Source organism: Mauremys reevesii, linkage group 11 (genome assembly GCF_016161935.1).
Source record: "Mauremys reevesii isolate NIE-2019 linkage group 11, ASM1616193v1, whole genome shotgun sequence".
NCBI lineage: Eukaryota > Metazoa > Chordata > Testudines > Geoemydidae > Mauremys > Mauremys reevesii.
This window is the reverse complement of record NC_052633.1, coordinates 72328699-72347798: the sequence shown is the minus strand read 5'-3', so window position 1 is coordinate 72347798 and position 19100 is coordinate 72328699. Positions and strand designations below refer to the sequence as shown.

The following is a 19100-nucleotide window of genomic DNA, read 5'->3' as shown; positions in this document are numbered from 1 at the left end:
CGGTATAGGGTGGTGTTTATGTGACCGTCGCTTATTAGCACTGTAATGCCCAGGCAGTGGCTCTCTTGTGTCGACTGGCTGAGGTTGATGGTGGGATGGAAATTGTTGAAATCATGGTGGAATTCCTCAAGGGCTTCTTTTCCATGGGTCCAAATGATGATGATGTCATCAATCTAGTGCAAGTAGAGTAGGGGTGTTACGGGACGAGAGCTGAGGAAGTGTTGTTCTAAGTCAGCCATAAAAATGTTGACATACTGTGGATCCACGCGGGTACCCATAGCAGTGCTGCTGACTTGAAGATATACGTTGTCCCCAAATGTGAAATAGTTGTGGGTGAGGACAAAGTCACAAAGTTCAGCCACCAGGTTTGCCATGACATTATCGGGGATACTGTTCCTGACGGTTTGTAGACCATCTTTGTGTGGAATATTGGTGTAGAGGGCTTCTACGTCCATAGTGGCAAGGATGGTGTTTTCTGGAAGATCACTAATGGATTGTAGTTTCCTCAGGAAGTCAGTGGTGTCTCAAAGATACCTTGGAGTGCTGGTAGCATAGGGCCTGAGGAGAGAGTCTACATAGCCAGACAATCGTGCTGTCAGGGTGCCCATGCCTGAGATGATGGGGCGTATAGGATTTCCAGGTTTATGGCTCTTGGGTAGCAGATAGAACTCTAACCAGGAGTATTCTTGGGGCGTGTCTGTGCAGATTTGTTCTTGTGCTTTTTCAAGGAGTTTCTTGAGCAGATGGTGTAGTTTCTTTTGGTAACCTGCCGTGGGATCAGAGGGTAAAGGCCTGTAGAATGTGGTATTAGAGAGCTGCCTGATTATCACTACAAAAGTTTTTTTTCTCCTGCTGATAATAGCTCACCTTAATTACTCTCATTACAGTTGGTATGGAAACACCCATTTTTTCATGTTCTCTGTGTCTATATATCTTCCTACTGTATTTTCCACTGCATGCATCTGATGAAGTGGGTTTTAGCCCACGAAAGGTTATGCTCAAATAAATTTGTTAATCTCTAAGGTGTCACAAGTACTCGTTCTTTTTTTCAGTAGTCAGTTTCCCCTGTTTCTGTGGATTTTTCAGGCAGCAATCATAGAATATTAGGGTTGGAAGAGACCTCAGGAGGTCATCTAGTCCAATCCCTTGCTCAAAGCAGGACCAAATAGGGAGACAAATGTGTTTTTAAAAAACTAGGAAGACGTATTTGTAAAACAATAAATTGGCAGGAAGATTTGCAAAGAGAAACAGACTTTAAAACTACTTTTAATTAAAAATGTAAACATTTGAAGTTGACGGCCCCTCTAAATTACCTTTTAAAATATTTTTGGTGTTGCAGGTTTATGAAGCAGAACTTTGTTAGCCTTGTAAAATGTAAAAGAAAGTTCATGTGTATATCTTCTGTGCTTCTCTTTCCCTGCAGAAACTGAGAAGCATTTTGTCCCATGCTTCTTGCTACTGTCCCAAGCACTTCCTGTTTCCACATTCAAAGGAAGCCACTATTACCCTGTTAGGTGCGCAAAATGTGAGGCATGTGTTTTCTTGAGAGAGCAAACTATAAGGGAGAGGAGAAGATAACTTTCCTTTAATTTTTTTGAAACTGAATCTGTTGAATTTCTGCATATAGTGTGCAAGAATAAAAATAATGAAGACCTATTGCTTGGGTGCTCTGGGTCAGGGGGTGGCCCGGGACTGCCTTGGCAGTGGCTGATGTGGCTGGCCTGGGGGCTGCCCGAGCTGCTCAGGCGATCCGGAGGTCAGTTGCAACAGCCGCTGCAAAAGTCACAGAGGTCCCGGAAAGTCACAGAATCCATGACTTCCATGATATACTCGCAGCCTTAGTGATAGTGCAGACAATTTCAGGACTTGTAAACTCTTCTGAGCATCGGTTCTGAATGATTCCAACTGATTCAATATTGGCAGAAGTCACTATATCTCCATTACTGGCCTCAACAGAGTTCCAAAGGGGATGGATCTAGACTGTTCTCAGTGGTACCAGATGACAGAACAAGGAGTAATAAATAGTCTCAAGTTGCAGTGGAGGAGGTCTAGGTTGGATATTAGTAAAAACTTTTTCACTGAGAGGGTGGTGAAGCACTGGAATGGGTTACCTAGGGAGGTGGTGGAATCTCTTCCTTAGAGGTTTTTACGGTCAGGCTTGACAAAGTCCTGGCTGGGATGATTTAGTTGGGGATTGGTCCTGCTTTGAGCAGGGGCTTGGACTAGATGACCTTCTGACATCCCTTCCAACCCTGATATTCTATGATTCTATGAATACCGAGAGCTGTTGGATTGGCACCAGCCCTGATGTCTGAACTAGTGGTACTGACATTCTCAGATCAGCATCACTTCTAGATGAGGTCTACCTTTTCTCACCCTCTCCCTCCAGTGCAGAACCTTCTCTTTGCTCACCAAATGGAGGTGCATTTCAGGGCCACAGCTTATCCTTAGCCATGGCAACAGTCCACTCCACCATATCTGGATCAGCCAACCAACTTTCCTATCCTTATTTTCCACCATGGCCATATAGTTCTATAGGGGGCCACCATCAAGAATATCCAGAAGAGTGTCTCCGTTTCATTCTATCTGTAAACTTGAAGGTCTCACTCACCTACCGGCTTGATTTCAAGACATCCTTCTGAGGCTCTGCCAGTGCCTATTAAACAGGATAGGAAGGAAGATGGCTTAGATTCATAGACTTTAAGGCCAGAATGGACCATCATGATCATCTAGTCTGCCCTCCTGCACATTTCATGCCACAGAACCTCACCCTTCGACTCCTGTAATAGACCCATAACCTCTGGCTGAGTTACTGAAGTCCTCAAATAATGATTTACTGAAAGATCCTGAACCACCAGACCAATTTCCGTCAATCTCTTCTAAAAATCCATGATCATCTCTTGATAGAGTTTCATCACCCCTGATACCAGCACCTAACTGTTTCAGAGCCTTCAAAACTTGCTCTCTTGAATTGCTGACGCCTTAGAAATTGAGAATTCAGTAATCAAAGAAAAGGCACATAAATTATTTGATATCTTGCACTTTTGTGCTCTGGCCAGGATAGTAATGACTGTTAAGAATGACATTTTGGAGCCAGCAAAAGAGCTCTGGAAAACGCCGTCTATCTTTGCCCCCAACTGAGAAAAGAGTGGAAAAAAGTTATCTAGTGTTCCAGAGGGACTTCAGACAGTTATATACCTAACCTAGACTATAGATACCCTGTGATATCTATAGTCTAAGGAAAAGTAGACAATTTGATATTCCAATAGCCATTCCTGAAGATCTGAAAAAGCTAAATTTCTCCAGGTAGTGGGAAGGGGTGAGGGGAAAGACTTACTTCTCTGCTGCTTTCTAGTTATGAACAGCAAAATACCAAGTTATAGTCAATAAGTATGAATTCTTTACATGGGGTCCCCATTTTTCAACAAACTTCCTCAAGAAGCCAGGGAGGGATTAAAACATCAACTCTTAGCTTAAAAATCTCTACACTGACACCATATCTTGGTCCATGGTTGTGGCAGTTACACTGAGGAAGGTTTGTGGCACCAAGCATCCAGTACACCAAAAGTAGTACAGTATACCATAGAGGACTTGCCCTTGAGTGCACAGACCTATTCAGCAACTGAACAGATGAGGCTTTGCATCCACTAAAGGACTCCAGGGCCACCCTGATATCACTAGGTAACAATACCCTGGTCTTGAGATGGAAACACTTTAAATTCCAGTCTCAGACTAGACAGAGTAGACTATTTTCAACAATTCCAATCCCTGCGTCCTACCCACCACCTTCTCCATCGTTCTTCAGGGAACTTTCTCACAAAAATCAACTGAAAAGTGGCTTCCCGGCTTTGCCTAGGAGCTGTAGAGGAACCATCTCTGGAAGTCAGGCGAAAAGGTTTCTACTTGTGATATTTTTTTATTTCAAATAGAGATGGGGTGTTTGTCCTGTCCTTGATCTGAAAGGACTGAAGAATTATGTACATCATCTCAGATTTGTTCTGTTTGTACAGCACCTACCACAATTGGTCCTGGTCCATGACTGTGGCTCCTAGGCATTACGATAATACAAAAAATAAATAATAATGCTGGCCTCCACCATCCCTTCTTTATAGGCTCAAGACAAGACTGGTTAGTGGCTCTAGACTCAAGGATGCATACTTCCATATCGTGATCCATCAAGCCCACAGGAAGCATCTGCATTTTGTAGTAAGGTCCAATCATCAGTATGAGATACTGCCATTTGTGCTCTCTGTGGCTCCAAGAGTCTTCACACAATGCCTAGCCTTGGTGGCCACACACTTAGAGGCAAGTAATTAATGTCTGTCTATATCTAGATGATTGGCTGATCAGACAGGCCTCATGAGGACATCACCGCAGCCCTAAACACCATCCACAACCTGTTCAGGGAGTTGAGCCTGATAGTGAGTTACAGAAAGTTATTGCTCAACCATTTGCAGAGGATAGAGGTCATAGGAGCTATAATGGACTCCAAATTAGCAAAGGCATACCTTCCAGAGGAGGAATTTCAGCCGCAGAGCCAGATAATCATCTCTAGCTTCAAGATAAATCCATCACATTGAGACTCTATCTCAAACAGGTCGTATGTTGGCTTGCATTTACTAGCTAGACTTCACCTACGCCCATTACAGGGCTAGCTGAGGTCCGTGTATTGCCCTGAGAGAGCTCATATGGACGTGCATATTGTAGTCCCAGCTCCTATCCTTTCATCGCAAAACTAGTGGACAGACTCCCAGAATGTTTGGATAATGGTACTCTTCCTCCACCCCTGCACCTCTAAAGACACTGATCACAGATGCATATGGGTGGGGGTGCTCACCTGTACCATTTCCAAACACAGAGAATGTGGTCCCAGGAAGAGATGAGACTCCATATAAATGTCTTGCAACTCAAGGTAATAAGATAAGGTAATCAAAAATGCTTTGCAGGCTAAAGGAGTTCCATCATACGTGTCCTCACAGACAGCACATCCCCAGTGTATTGTAGGGGATGATGGGGGGAGCAGGAGAGGTGAATGTTTGTCACCTATGTTCCAAGGAGCAATCAAATTATGGATGTGGTATCAACTTATGGGATAACCTGAATTGCTCTTCATCTCCCAGGAGCCCATAATAACTTGACAGATTTTTGTCACATCATCAATCACGAATGGTCTTTCATTCTACGATTTTTTTCCATATCACCCAGGGTATCAGAGGAATAGGGAAAGTGCATATATGAGGTCTTGATTCCATGGTATGAGAAAGACCTCTTGTAAACATCCCAAGCTTGTACTTCTTCTAAAACAAAAGACTGGATACTTTGTGTAGATTCATTCACCACGAAAGAGAACAATGGAATTTTCCCGCTGATGAAATAACGCTACTGTAGGTCTCGTTGCCAGATGATAATGTAGTCGATAAGATGCCAATGTTTGGATCTTTGCATCTGTAATGTTTTGTTTTTTGTCTGGTATCTGGAAAAAGGTATTTGTGATAGCTAATCGCTGCTTGACACACGAAGTAAAAGTTCCATTGCTAGTCTCCTTCCCAGTCTCATGCTGTCTGATGCCAGGCTGCCAGGTTATCACATTTCTTTCAACCTTGGCATTAGAGTTCCCCATGGTAATCCGCTTATCTGACCCGCTGAAGACATGAGGGTTTTTTCTAAATCACTGTAGAACTTTTCTTTCTCATAATCTGCATTTGTCATGGTAGGAACGTAAGTGCTCATGATGGTAACATACCACTTACGTTTCAATGGCAACTGTAGAACCATAAGCCGATCACTTATGGCGTTAGGTAGACTTTCAACCTTGAAAGCAGTGGAGTTGCTAATGGCAAAGCCGTTACTTGATTGTCATGGCTCTGAGCATGGACAACCTCAGCAGAAGAATGTGTACCCTGTATTGATCTCTGTGAATTGCCCTTTGTCAGCGAGTCTGGTTTCACTGGCAATGTTAACCCAATACCTGGTCAGTTCTGTTGCATCACGTGCTGAGCCTCTCTCAGATTGGCTGGTGATAGGGTTGTTGCATAGAGTTCTAACTTTCCACAAAGCTATTATAATTGGAGTCGTAAGCTGCTGATATGCAGATTTGTGACTCTGACCACCAGCATCAACACACCTGTTGCTTCACCACTCGCCCATGACTATAAAACTTCCCTCTGTCATCTGAACACCCGTCTGAGTTGTTCCCAGGGGTGAAGGCTTGCATTGCACCATCCACACTCTGTTTACCTGTGCTCTGTTGCATTGTTTCTCAATCTTTTTTCATTTGTAGACCCCTAAAACATTTCAAATGGAGGTGTGGACCCCTTTGGAAATCTTAGACATAGTCTGTGGATCCCCAGGGGTCTGCAGACCACAGGTTGAGAACCACTGCTCTAGTGGCATGCACTGTCAGGGATTAGTGTGCATTCTATGGCTGTCAATATGGAATTGTTCTGTGCGCCCTTTATAGTAGTAGATAACTGCTATGCCTGCATCTGCCATAGAAACCACTGAGCTCTTCACTACTAACCGTAACTAGGGGCATGATAGTGAGTGTCAAGGCGTGTCCTGTTCACAAATACTTGGAAGAATTTTTTGTCATGTAGGTCACCTTCATCTCAGTACTCAGTTGATTGGTTGTTTAGCAGAGTAGTTTGTCTGTATCCAGCAGTTGACACTTGTTTTTTACTTGCGTTGTAAGGTCTTTGGGGCCAGGGACAATGTTTGTGGTCTGTTTGTACAGTGCCTAGCACAATGGGGTTCTGGTCCATGACACGGGCTTGTAGGCACTACAGTAATTTTAATGAGAAAAATAATAAAAGTACCATTTTAATCTTGCATCTGACTGAGACTGATTCAGTAAATTTCAGTGTTGTACTAATAACTTAGATGGATGGTGAAAGTTGGAATCTGCAACTGGGTTAAATGGTAAAATATTGTGTGATAACATATCTAGGATAAACATCACTTTTAATGTAAGTTTAAAGGCCATGACATTCATGCATGACTCTATTATTGATGATGCTGGTAGTGATGCCAATAGTAAAAGTTGTCCAGTGCTTCCCATTATTAAGACCCTGTTTTGAGTTGCTTATAACTTTGCCAAACTTTAACCGTTAAGGCTGAAATTTTCCATGCCAAGTGTTTGCCTCAAGCTGAATTTGTTTTGGAAAGTTTCAGCTAAAATGATCCAGGTGTTTCTCAGAATGTTAAGGAACTTGAGACACTTGGGATGTGATTTGCAGAAGTGCTTAGCATTCACAACTGAAGTCAGTCAGCACAGCTCCTACTGAACCTGAAAAGAGCTAGGTAATATGAAAAATCAGGCCTTCCCTAGGCTTCTCACATTGGGCATCTCTTTGCCTCGATTCCTCATGTAAAATGGGGATAATACCATATCACTTCATAGATGTGTTGTGACGATAAATTGTTTGTAAAGAACTAAGATTCTAAAATAAGATCACCATAGAAAAGCCTATAAGGACACTTAATTTTGTATTCTGAGCAGGCTTTTAAGGATGTGCAGTATATGATGCATGGGGCCACACTCTGAAAGAGGATTAAAAATAAATTCTGAATAACTACCCATTCACTGAGCATCATCCAACCTGTGCACTGATTGAGGCAGTAGTACTGTGGAAAAAATAGTAAGTGATTATATATTTAAAGATCATATCACAAATACAGGAGGCATTAAAGTTTTGTAGGCAACCTTAATTTTGACATTTCCTAACTTGAGTATGTACTTCTGCAACCTTAACACTCTTTTAACATAATTTATTTGGATGTGATAGCTGTTATAGTGGCACATCTATAGCTAACAAAGTTTATTTTGAGAACACTTCCCATTCCAAAAACACATTCAGCAAAACTGGAAGTATACAGTTCTCTTGCTACATCAGATTTTTGTGTGAATGCACAAGCAAGTTTAGAATAATGTATCGGTCTAATAACTAGCTGTATTGCAAGACATAAAAAATGTTATTTTTCCTGGAAACATGATTAAATGCTTAATGAAAGATTGTTTTGTCTTACCAGAATGTCCTGAAAAAGCTAATACTGCTATCTTTAGTATAATTATAAAAATTACTTGCGTTGAATTTTCTCTCTTCATTCTGCATATAATTGTTTTTAAAAAGTCAGAATAATAAATAAATATAGCCTACAGTAATTAATATATAGTCTACAATAAGTATTCTTTACAGGTAGCATGTACAAGGAATTCATATTTCTGGCTTGCTTGCTCCCCCAAAATGGTAGACTTTCAACCCATCGTGGGTCATAGAACTTAAGCATAAATTGTAATAGAATAATTGTAAAATTCTAGATACTGGATATTAAAGTGTGTACCCTGTACTTGAGACTCAGGTGCATATGGAGGTGGGCTGTCAAAACTGTCTCTCAATCCATGAGCAAAATGTAGCTATTCATACTTAAATTATGGTAGTGAAACACCTTTTGTCCTAATTGTATGTAGCACTAAATGTATATAGGGAGTCAGATCTCAATTTTAATTTATATTCTTATTACTTACAAATTAATGTTCATAGATTATAAGCTCCTTGGGGGCAGGAATTGCCTTTTCAATAAGTAGGTGAACTTAGTTCATTCTGACTTTAGAGATGTTACCATTTTTAGTGCTATGCCTCATTTTAAGAATGGGGAATATGCTGCAATCAGTAATACTTCTAAAACCAGAAACAACTGTTGAGGTGTATTCACTTTGTTTGTACAGCATAGTGTAATTAGACCTCAGTTCTGACTGGTGTCTGAGTTCTTCTGTAATATAAATAACAGAAATATCTTGTACATACATACGCTTCAGGGTGTATGGCTTACAACTCTTAGGATGTTTGTTTTTCAAAAAAGGCCTTAGCTATGGCTTCTTGAAGAAATAAGATTAATGCACTGAAGCTTCTGCTACAGAAATACTGCGCTTTCATTATTTCCTGTTTACCAAACCAAAGAAAATAGATTGACTCTTCGGCCATAAGATTGAGTTAGAACTGGCAGTAGTGCCACCCAGTGAAAGTTTCAGCAGAAGACCTTCCAAGATCACCAGAAGGTCATGGCACCTTAGTTTAGACTTCCTTTAAAAACAAAAATATAGCAGCAGTGCAAAAAAACACCCCCACCTCCGAAACCCAGAAAAAACTAACAACAAAGGGCAAACAAACCAAAAACCCCTTTTAATATATGGGTATGGATCTTAGCATAGTAATCAAGCACGATTTTAGTGAAGATAAAGATAAGCCCATTAAATATTTCCTTTAAGATCCTGTAATATGAGATCAGCATGCTGTTGGGTAACTTTCAAATGCATCAGAAATTAAGAAAGCAAAAATCCAAACTAAAAAAAAAAGTATGTTGTCCATTGCAGAAACTGAATGGGAAACATGTCTGTTTTGTAGACAGTGGTGGACACAGACAAATAGATCATGTCATACTTGGATATACAGTAAGAATTCCTTTCTGTAGGGTATTCTGAGATCTGGCAGTACTTATACAGAAATGTAGTGATCTTGCTTGTAAATCAGAGCCAAGAACAATGTTGGACTAGTTTGTACTTGATAAAATTACGAAGTCAATCAACGTAAAGAGTAAATGAAAACATTCTCACCTCCACAAATGTTAGAGTTCAAACTTTGTCATACTTGATCACATTTATAATGTGGAAACAAAATTAAGTCCAGACCAGTAATACATAAACTTAGTGCTTTAAAAGGGCCAATTTCACAAAGCTGAAAACAGTTATGAGCCAAATCAGCTGGGATGGAGCGCTTAATCAGAAAAATGTGAATCATAATTGGGAATTGTTTAAGAATATATTGCTAGATGCTCAAAAAGCCACAGTCGATGGGGAAGGGTGTATTGGTTTAAAAAAAAACTGATTTAAGGCAGATATAACTATATCTGTATCTAGCTACATAAATATAACAAATGAAAGAAAGGGGAGGTAGATAGTAATGAATATGAATCAGACAATTGATACGAGAAGATCCAGCACATTTGAAAAAAAGCTATTGTTATAGGCCTTTCTATCTGCCATTCATCCCAATCAAGAGAATGGAGTGGGTGATACGGCACTTACTTAATAAAGAATTAAAGGAGAGTAATATAATGCATGCATACCAACATGGGTTCATGGAAAATAGATCATGTCTAGCTTGTAATGTCATCAAAAACAGATACCAAGTGTGGTTGATGAAGGTAATAGTGTTAGTCTAATAAACTTAGACATTTGACTTTGTATTGAATACCTTTTGATTAAAAAAACTAGAATGGTATAAAATTAACTTGGCACACAGTAAATGGATTAAAAGCTGGCGTACAGATAGGTCTCAAAACATAATTGTAAATGGGAAAATCATAATCAAACGGGTATTTCCAGGGGAGTCGCACATAGATCAGTTCTTGGCCCTGTGCTATTTAACATTTTTATTAATGACGTGGAAGAAAACAAAATAACTGATAAAGTTTGTCAAACACACACATTGCAGGAGTGGTAAATAATGAAGAGAACAGGTCACAGAGGCAGTATCATCTGGTAAGCTGGGCGCAGGCAAAGAATATGCATTTTAATATGGCCAAATGTAACTATATACAGCTAGGAACAAAGAGTGTAAGCCAGTGGTGGGCAGACTACAGCTCACAGGCTGCATCTGGTCTGTCAGGCCTTTTAATTCAGTCCTCGAGCTCCTGCCGGGGAGCAGGGTCGGGTGCTTGCCCCGTTCCGCGTGGCTCCCAGAAGCAGTGGCATGTCCCTGCTCTGGCTCCTTCATGTAGGGGGCGTAGCAGCCGGGGGGCTCTGCACACTGTCCATGCCCCAAGCGCTGGCTCTGCAGCTCCCATTGGCTGGGAATTGTGGCCAATGGGAGCTGCAGAGGCAGCACCTGTGGATGGGGCAGCATGCAGAGCCACCTGACTGTGACTCCGCATAGGAGCTGGAGGGGGGACATGCTGCTGCTTCCAAGAGCTGGTTGAGGTAAGCGCTGCCTGGAGGCTGCACCCCAACCTCCGGTGCCCCTGCCCCAGTCCTGATTCCCCTCCCTCTGAACCCCCCTGTCGCAGCCTGGAGCACCCTCCTGCACCCCAGACCCCTCATCCCCCGGAGCCTGTATCCCCAGCCGGAGCCCTCACCCCCTCCTGATTCCAACCCCAAATTTCATGAGCATTCATGGCCCGCCATACAATTTCCATACCCAGATAATGGCCCTCAGGCCAAAAAGTTTGCCCACCCCTAGTGTAGGCCATACTTACTTAATGAGCCACTGTATCCTGGGAATTAGTGATTCTGAAAAAGAGTTGGGAGTCATGATGAGTAAGCAACTGAACATGAGCTCCTAATGTGGTGATGTGGCCAAAAGGGCTAATGTAATCTTTGGATGCATACATAAGGGAGTCTTGAGTAGGAGTGGAGAGGTTATTTTACCTCTAGGTGTGTCACTGGTATGACTGCTGCTGGAATACTGTGTCCTGGTCTGTTCACAATTCAAGCAGGATGTTGATCAACTGGAGAGGGTTCAGAGACGAGCCATGAGAATGATTAAAGAATTAGAAAACATGCCTTATAGTGATAGACTCAAGGAGCTCCATCTATTTAATTTAACAAAGAGAAGGTTAAGGGGTGACTTGATTGCAATCTATAAGTATCCACATTGGGAACAAATATTTAATAATGGCTGTAAATAAAACAGCTGAATCTCATTTAAATTAAGGCTCTTTTACACCACTCTGGCCACTGTCCTTCTCCAAACCTTAGTTATCCACCTCTTGCTTGGCCAGTGTAAGCTTCTGTTCTGGCATCCTTGCATATGAATACTCTACCCTTTTCCAATATAACCAAAATGCAGTCGTTAGTTTTCTTCTTTGTCTGCCATTCTTACCACAACACCCTCTCCTTGAAATACCTTCCTGGGTATCCTCTGTCTCAAATCACTCTGCCTGTCCTTGTCTTCAAGTCTTTGCTATAATCTCATCTCAGCTTCATTTCTGGTCTTGTCATCTTTCTTTCTCTTTTGCTCCCTATGCTCCTTCCAGTCCTATGTCTCTTTACTCCCAGTTCTTCCCATTTCAGATCCTGCTAATACCTTTGATGCTTTCATTGTTGAAGAGATGGGATATAATCTTTTCTTTTCTTTTTTTTTTTAAGTGTATGGAGGGGTTAATTTAGGAGCACAGTTGGCAGGGAAATATAGCATTTCAGCAGCGAGTATAGAACATATTTTTGGTGCTTTATTATAATAAAATTACACAACTAATTAAAATAGATGACATTTATTAAAAGGACCCAGTTTCCATTTCAGGGAAGTTGAAACAAATAGTGAGCAAAATGGTGTTTTGGGTTTTTTTGATTTTTTTATTTTATTTTATTTTAAAGAACAGTATAACAAATTGATAGAGCTTTTATGGGAATCCTCCAAAGTGTGGAACAAAATCCTGTGCATCTAAGCATTACTACAAACATCACATTGTATATCAGACATAAAAATTATTTTTGAAAAACATTAGAATCATAGAATATCAGGGTTGGAAGGGACCTCAGGAGGTCATCTAGTCCAACCCCCTGCTCAAAGCAGGACCAACCCCCAACTAAATCATCCCAGCCAGGGCTTTGTCAAGCCACCATTCAAATTTTACTTTCCATCTGAGGGATGAGAAAGAGAGAACTATACATGGTAGTCATGTCACTAATGAACTCCTGGAAGGTGATCAGATACCGAGGGGTAGAGCTGGATAAAGGCAATCCGGGCCCCCTTGGCAACTTGTGACAGGAGGACCCCATATTTATGCCCGTGTTCCTTCCCCTCCACGTGGACTGGGGGTGGTGATCCATTTCATATCCCAGAGGCAGAAGCATGAACCCCTCCTCCTTCCAAGAGCTTCCTCCCCTTAGAAATAAGGGCTAAAGAAGGTGTCCCTTCTCCTACCATGGAGAGGCAGAGTGCCAGCAGGGGGCTTCACCCAGTATTTAGGGTGTATCTGCTTGGGTGGGTGGACCAGGACAGTACTGCTGCACTCTTTTCCCCCTCTTGCCAGACATAGTCCTCTGCTGGAATGGTGTTGTCTGGGCCCCCCAGAGCAGTAGGTCTTGGAGGTAACATCCCATTGAGGTGCATGGGGAAGCTCACACAATTCGGAGCTATTGTTTTAGGCTGTCAGTAGATGTAAGACATTGTGTTTGCTATGTTTGAGTCATGTTTTCAAGCTTTTCTTCACAACCATCAGGACTATCAACATATTTTTTTAGAAAATGAAAGCTGAGATTTTGAGAACACTGGAATGCTAGATGTGGGTCTATAGTGGCTATGTCTTAGGGCTTGTCTACATTGGCAATTAACAGCGCTGCAACTTTCTCGCTCAGGGGTGTGAAAAAACACCCCTGTAAGTGCAGCAAGTTGCAGCGCTGTAAAGCACCAGTGTAAACAGTGCCCCAGCGCTGCTCTGCGACCACACGTGGCACATTTGCTGCCATGGCAGTGCTTTAGCGTTGCCAGTGTAGACTAGCCCTAAATCTTGTCCGGGTGATGGGCATGGTGTCAAAACCAGAATAGAATCGAACTAATCATTGCTTCAGATTGATAAGCTCTTGTTAAAGGGACATTGGCAATTAGAAACCACTTTAAATTTTTGTTAAAATATTCTACATGCTGTTAAGTCAGCATGCCAACTTTTGTAGTTTTACTATAACAATTTCTTATTTATAAAAATATCTTTTTCCTCTTTTGGTATAATTTATCACATTCCCACCCACTATGGAGGTACAAGAAAGTACAAGTTTATGTACTCCGAGACTCATCTGGATCTGTATTTTAGGAGTGTCAGGTTAAACTTTGAATATATTTTCCCCTTCTTTAGCATAAGCTTTTAAAATGACTATGAGCATGTTCTGCTGTTGCAGCATTTGTTAGATGCTGCTATATCTACATTCAGAGACTGTGTTTAACACCATCTTCTGTAAGTGCTGAGAATCTTAATACCAAAAAAGGTGACACATTTTGAGTGCAGTTGTTACATGTAAAAAAATATGGTTATTTACCGTACAGTAATTGTGATTCTTTGAAATATGTTGTACATATATAGATTCCATTCCTGGAAACTCAAACAAGACTCTAATGATCTTGATAGCACCAGCTTGGCCCAGACAATTCTGGTACCCAGCCTTCATGAGACTTTCAATTTAGCCTCCAATAACATTGCCAGTGAGTCCAAACATTATCTTCCTGAACAATGGGAACATTTAGCATCCAAACTTGGCCTCTCTACTTCACACATTCTGGATGCTGACAATCAGCGAAAGAGCTTGTTCTAGAGATATCCAAAACATTCACCTACAAAATGGAAAGGATGTTACAAAGGTCACATACGCTGCAAAGTGGAAAAGTTCTCCTTATTGGCAGAGCTACATCCTATTTCTCCAACAGCAGCAAACATTCCTAAATACCTGGACTACTTAATCTTGTTAAAAAGATCAGGGCTTTTAATCAGCTCTATAAAAAGAGGTAGCTCTATCAGGGCACCATCCTCCTGTTCAGGATTCCTGTACATTTCAGTAGCTCTATAGTTCATAAAGACCTGACTTACACTCCCCATTCTCCTTCTAGAGCCTATGCCGTTGTGATACTTGCTCTACAGAAAGGGTCAAGGGGCTAGTCCCTTCAGAACTCCTTAACGCCACTCTTTGCAATGACCATAGTCTTTTGCTGCCAGGGAGAATGGCAGCTAGAGAGTAATTACTTTCCCCATTGCCTAAAGGACACAGTCCCTCTGTGTTTCAAAGTCTCTTCTTGGCGTCTGAACTCTGATCCCATCAAGCTAAGTGATTTAAAAGCAGGCAGTTGTATGAAAGCAAGCTATTTTCAGTTTGTATAGAAACTTCCTAGTTAAACAACGTTTTTTCTTTTCATTTAAAGAAAATAAAATTTTGTGCCTTAAATGTTGCCAGATGCTTTAGTAAATTAAAAGGAAAAATGTGTGGATGTCTTTTTATGTGCTTGATCCTGTAACATAAACCACTGCACTTGTGCATGGCATCATTGAAGTCAGTGGGAGGCCACAAGTGGAAGAGTGTTTGTGCTTGCCAGTTCTGTTTCCAGGGTTGAAGTCTGTTGTTTTATTTGTACTACTAGAGCACCTAAGAATGAGACACTGTTGTGCTAAGTGATATACAGACATAGATAAAAAAGACAGTCCTTGCCTATGTTGCGTGAGATGGTACTCTGGCAGATCAATTAGGAAGTGTGCTTTTTCTGATTTTTCTCATGATCCTAGCATGGTTTAAGATATGGTGATAATTATACTTTTAAACAGAAGCTGCATACTTTGCCATGACTCTTTTTTGGATTGTTTACATTATTACTATTATCCTATCTTGGCTTTCTCTACAGCTTTTATCTTGGGCTGTAAGGTGACTGGGGGATTCTGAATGTATGAACATATAGTGTATGTAAACAGCTGACCTGGGATTTTTCCAACTATTGAGAGTCAAAGGTAGTCCTTTATGTTTTTAGGATGGTTTCCTCTTCATGTATGACAAGGATTAGGATTTGGCTATATGTTCTAGTGCCATCATACTTCATTTGTCCAAGTGCTTTGACTAGATGTGTCTATATTCAGTGATCCATTTGCATTTTTTCCTTATAAATTGTGTGTAAATATCTTTAAAAGAAATTGAGAAATGTAAATACAAATACTTTATTATGACTGTGACTGTAAACATGTGTATAGTCACATAATATCTGTGCAAGTTAGCACATTGCATATACTAAGAAATTAGTTGTGAAAATATTATATTTGTGCAGTGGGGACCAAATTAAGGTGAACAATAAATCTGAATTTCCTGACTCTTTTTTTTTGGTCTAAAGTCTTGATTATAACACTGTGTGGAGGAACACATTGTTCCCTCTTGTGGGAGGGGATCCAGGAGGAAGAAAATCCAGCAGAAGAATTCTTTTTTGGAGAAACGTGGAGATAATGAGTTGTTGAACCTTCTGCCAAATCTTGGCATTTGATATCAATTCACTCCATTTAATACTTAGTATTTTCCTTAGGCACTTGCTGTCATAAGCATTTATACAGCTGTCTATACTTCCAGTGCAGTGATTCCCAAACTATAGGGCATGCCTCCCTAGGGGGGCACAGAGGAACATTCAGGGGTGTGTGGCAGGGCCCAGGCCAGTCCCCATGGGGGATGAGGAGGGACGCCACCCAACCTCACTCTTCCCCCCACCTCAGCTCCTGGCTGTGGCTCTGCTTCTGGCCCCAGCCTCAACCCCCAGCTGCAGCTTCTCTCTCAGCCCTGTTCCTGCTCCCATCCCTAGCTGCAGCCCCAGTCTCGGCCCCCTTACTCCTGTCTGCAGCTTAAGCCCCCCCCAGGGTGACCAGATGTCCCGATTTTATAGGCACAGTCCTGAGTTTTGGGTCTTTTTCTTATATAGGCTCCTATTCCCCCCCCCCACACACTCCCTGTCCCGATTTTTCACACTTTGCTGTCTGGTCCCCCTAGCCCCCCTTCCACCCCCCGGGTCACAACCTTGCTCCCAGCTATGGGTGCGGACAGTGGTAAGGAGGGGGGTGGGGGCACAGCGTGAAAAGTTTGGGGTCATTGCTCTAGTGGATTTTCAGCTTTCATATCCATATGTTGAGGTAGAAATAACAACTGAAATGAAGATTCATAATTTGGTCTTTAAATTGTAGTTGTAGATGTTATGTTAGATTAAAACTTCGCGTTTCAGGCGTGGTTTAAAACTCTCAAAAAATATAGGCGTTAGTGAAAATAGTTATACTTTACATGTACATATTTTTACACTTTAAACATGTACTCTTAAGTTTTCAGTACTTACGTGTTTTTAAATTGTTTTTCTCTTTAGAAAATAAATGAATGCTAATGGGACAGCCATTTCCCTGAAGTTCAGGTTTTCAGGCTGGCTGCCATGATGGGTAAGTTACCTATAAGTGGAATCCAATTAAACTGTTACCTTGGCTTAATTCCTAGTGAAAAGAACAAGACCACTTATGTAATTAAAATTATTTTTTATTATGGAAGTGCATGTCATGGCTTTGATAGTTAAATTTGAATTGAGGCTTGCATTTAAAGCAGGCATTCAACCAGTTTGTAAATGAAAAAAAACTGCAAATTGTTGACAAAATTACAGTAGTTCCTCTGTGGATATAGAATACATTTAAAAGAAATATGTTAAAGTATAGAAATGTGCTGTTAGGATACACAGCGTTCACTCTTTAATGACACAACGGGGGGGGCAAAAATCTTTCTTTAAAAATGATTTTAATCTAATCTGAGACTACAAACACTCAAATGCCTTAATCATAAGCACATTTGATGCCTAGTTTCACTACAAGGTGGCGTTAAGGCTGTTTAGGTGTCCTAACTATGCATTTCTGTACCTCAAAATGTTTGGATTTTTTGTTACATTTAACCTGAATTTTTGGGGTTTATGATGCTTAGTTTTTTGAATGATTACACCATCCTAATTTTAACCTAAAATACTGATATGTACTCTCAACCGTAACTCTATTTTAGTGTATTCTTTGTCTGGGAGTTATGATATAACTGATTTTTGTGTAAGTGTTAGTCCTAATCTGGTACTTTAAAAAAAAAAAAATTAATGAGCCAGGAAGGATTAAGAATATAGTGCTTTTCATGCTGCTACTGTTTCTGCACACACTGAAATTTGGAAGTACAGGGATTTTGTCAAATTACAACATGTATTAGATGTTAAATTGCATTTAGTGTCCTCAAGCTAAAACTTAGTTTCTTATTTTTATCAAATACAGTAGTCTAGCATACTTCTTCTTCATAAGTAGGGCCCCTACCAAAGTCACAGTCCATTTTGATCAATTTCATGGCCAGAAGGTTTTAAAATTGGTCAATTTCATGTTTTCAGATACTTATATCTGGAAATTTCGTGGCATTATAACCATGAGGTTCCTGACCCAAAAGAGAGTTGTGGGGGGTTACAAAGCTGATGTATGGCAGTTGTGGGATTGGCACCCTCACTTCTGCATTGCCTTAAGAGCTGGGCTCTGAAGGCAGCAGCCACAACGCTTCCTGCAGCCAGGGGAGATTCTTGGAGGTGAGTCTGATCTCCCCAGTGCTGCTGGAAGTGCCCCTGCTATTCACCTGGCTCCAGCTGCTAGTCTTCCGGGTTGGTGAGGGATGGGATTACTTCTTCCCCTGCACGGCCACTCTCAAGGGGAGATCATACCCATGGAGCCCTGAACATCCGTGGGCATCCGCTTTATATCCATGAATATCCGCATCTGCAGATGTGTATATCCTTGGACCATTTTTGTGGATAGCAGTGTGGATGTGCCACTTCCTCAGTAGCTGGTAGGGGAACCCAGGCCCACTTGCTACACCAGGGGTAGGCAACCTTTCAGAAGTGGTGTGCCGAGTTTTCATTTATTCACTCTAATTTAAGATTTCGCATGCCAGTAATACATTTTAACATTTTTAGAAGGTCTCTTTCTATAAGTCTATAATATATAACTAAACTATTGTTGTATGTAAAGTAAATAAGGTTTTTAAAATGTTTAAGAAGCTTCATTTAAAATTAAATTAAAATGCAGAGCCCCCCAGACCGGTGGCCAGGACCCAGGCAGTGTGAGTGCCACTGAAAATCAGCTCGCGTGCCGTCTTTGGCATGCGTGCCATAGGTTGCCTACCCATGCAGTAAAGCATTCTCCTGTTTATCCTCCAAGACATCATTTTTCTACCTTGACCCCTGTGCACCTGATATGATCAATGGTGGATGCCTCCTACTATGCTCTCTGGGCTCCTACAGGAGCCCTGTTGGGATCCCAGGCCCTTTATCACCAATAGTTCACAAGGGCCCTGAATCGCTGTCATAGGGCACATTGGCAGACAGATTCTCCCCAGCCTCTACTTCCACCGTCTCAACCACAACCACTGGAGGAGACCTTCAAGGAGCAGGAAGCAAGGGCTGACAAGGAGGTGACATCTCACACAATTGTATTGTCATCATCGCCTGATAAAGCTGACTTCAGGTAGTTCAGCAGCTGATGAAGTATCAGAGGGGTAGCCGTGTTAGTCTGGATCTGTAAAAGCATCATGCATCCGATGAAGTGGG

At 41.3% G+C, this 19100-nt stretch overlaps 1 protein-coding gene across 1 annotated transcript in view; it reads left to right on the top strand.

Annotated features, from left to right (window-relative positions):
- Positions 1 to 19100, top strand: part of MAP3K2 (mitogen-activated protein kinase kinase kinase 2) — an 88621-nt gene that overhangs the window by 22423 nt on the left and 47098 nt on the right. Inside the window, exon 2 of the mRNA XM_039494804.1 lies at positions 16860 to 16929. Coding sequence (XP_039350738.1) covers positions 16923 to 16929 — 7 coding nt within the window. The 5' untranslated portion in view covers positions 16860 to 16922. The remainder of the gene's footprint in view (positions 1 to 16859; positions 16930 to 19100) is intronic.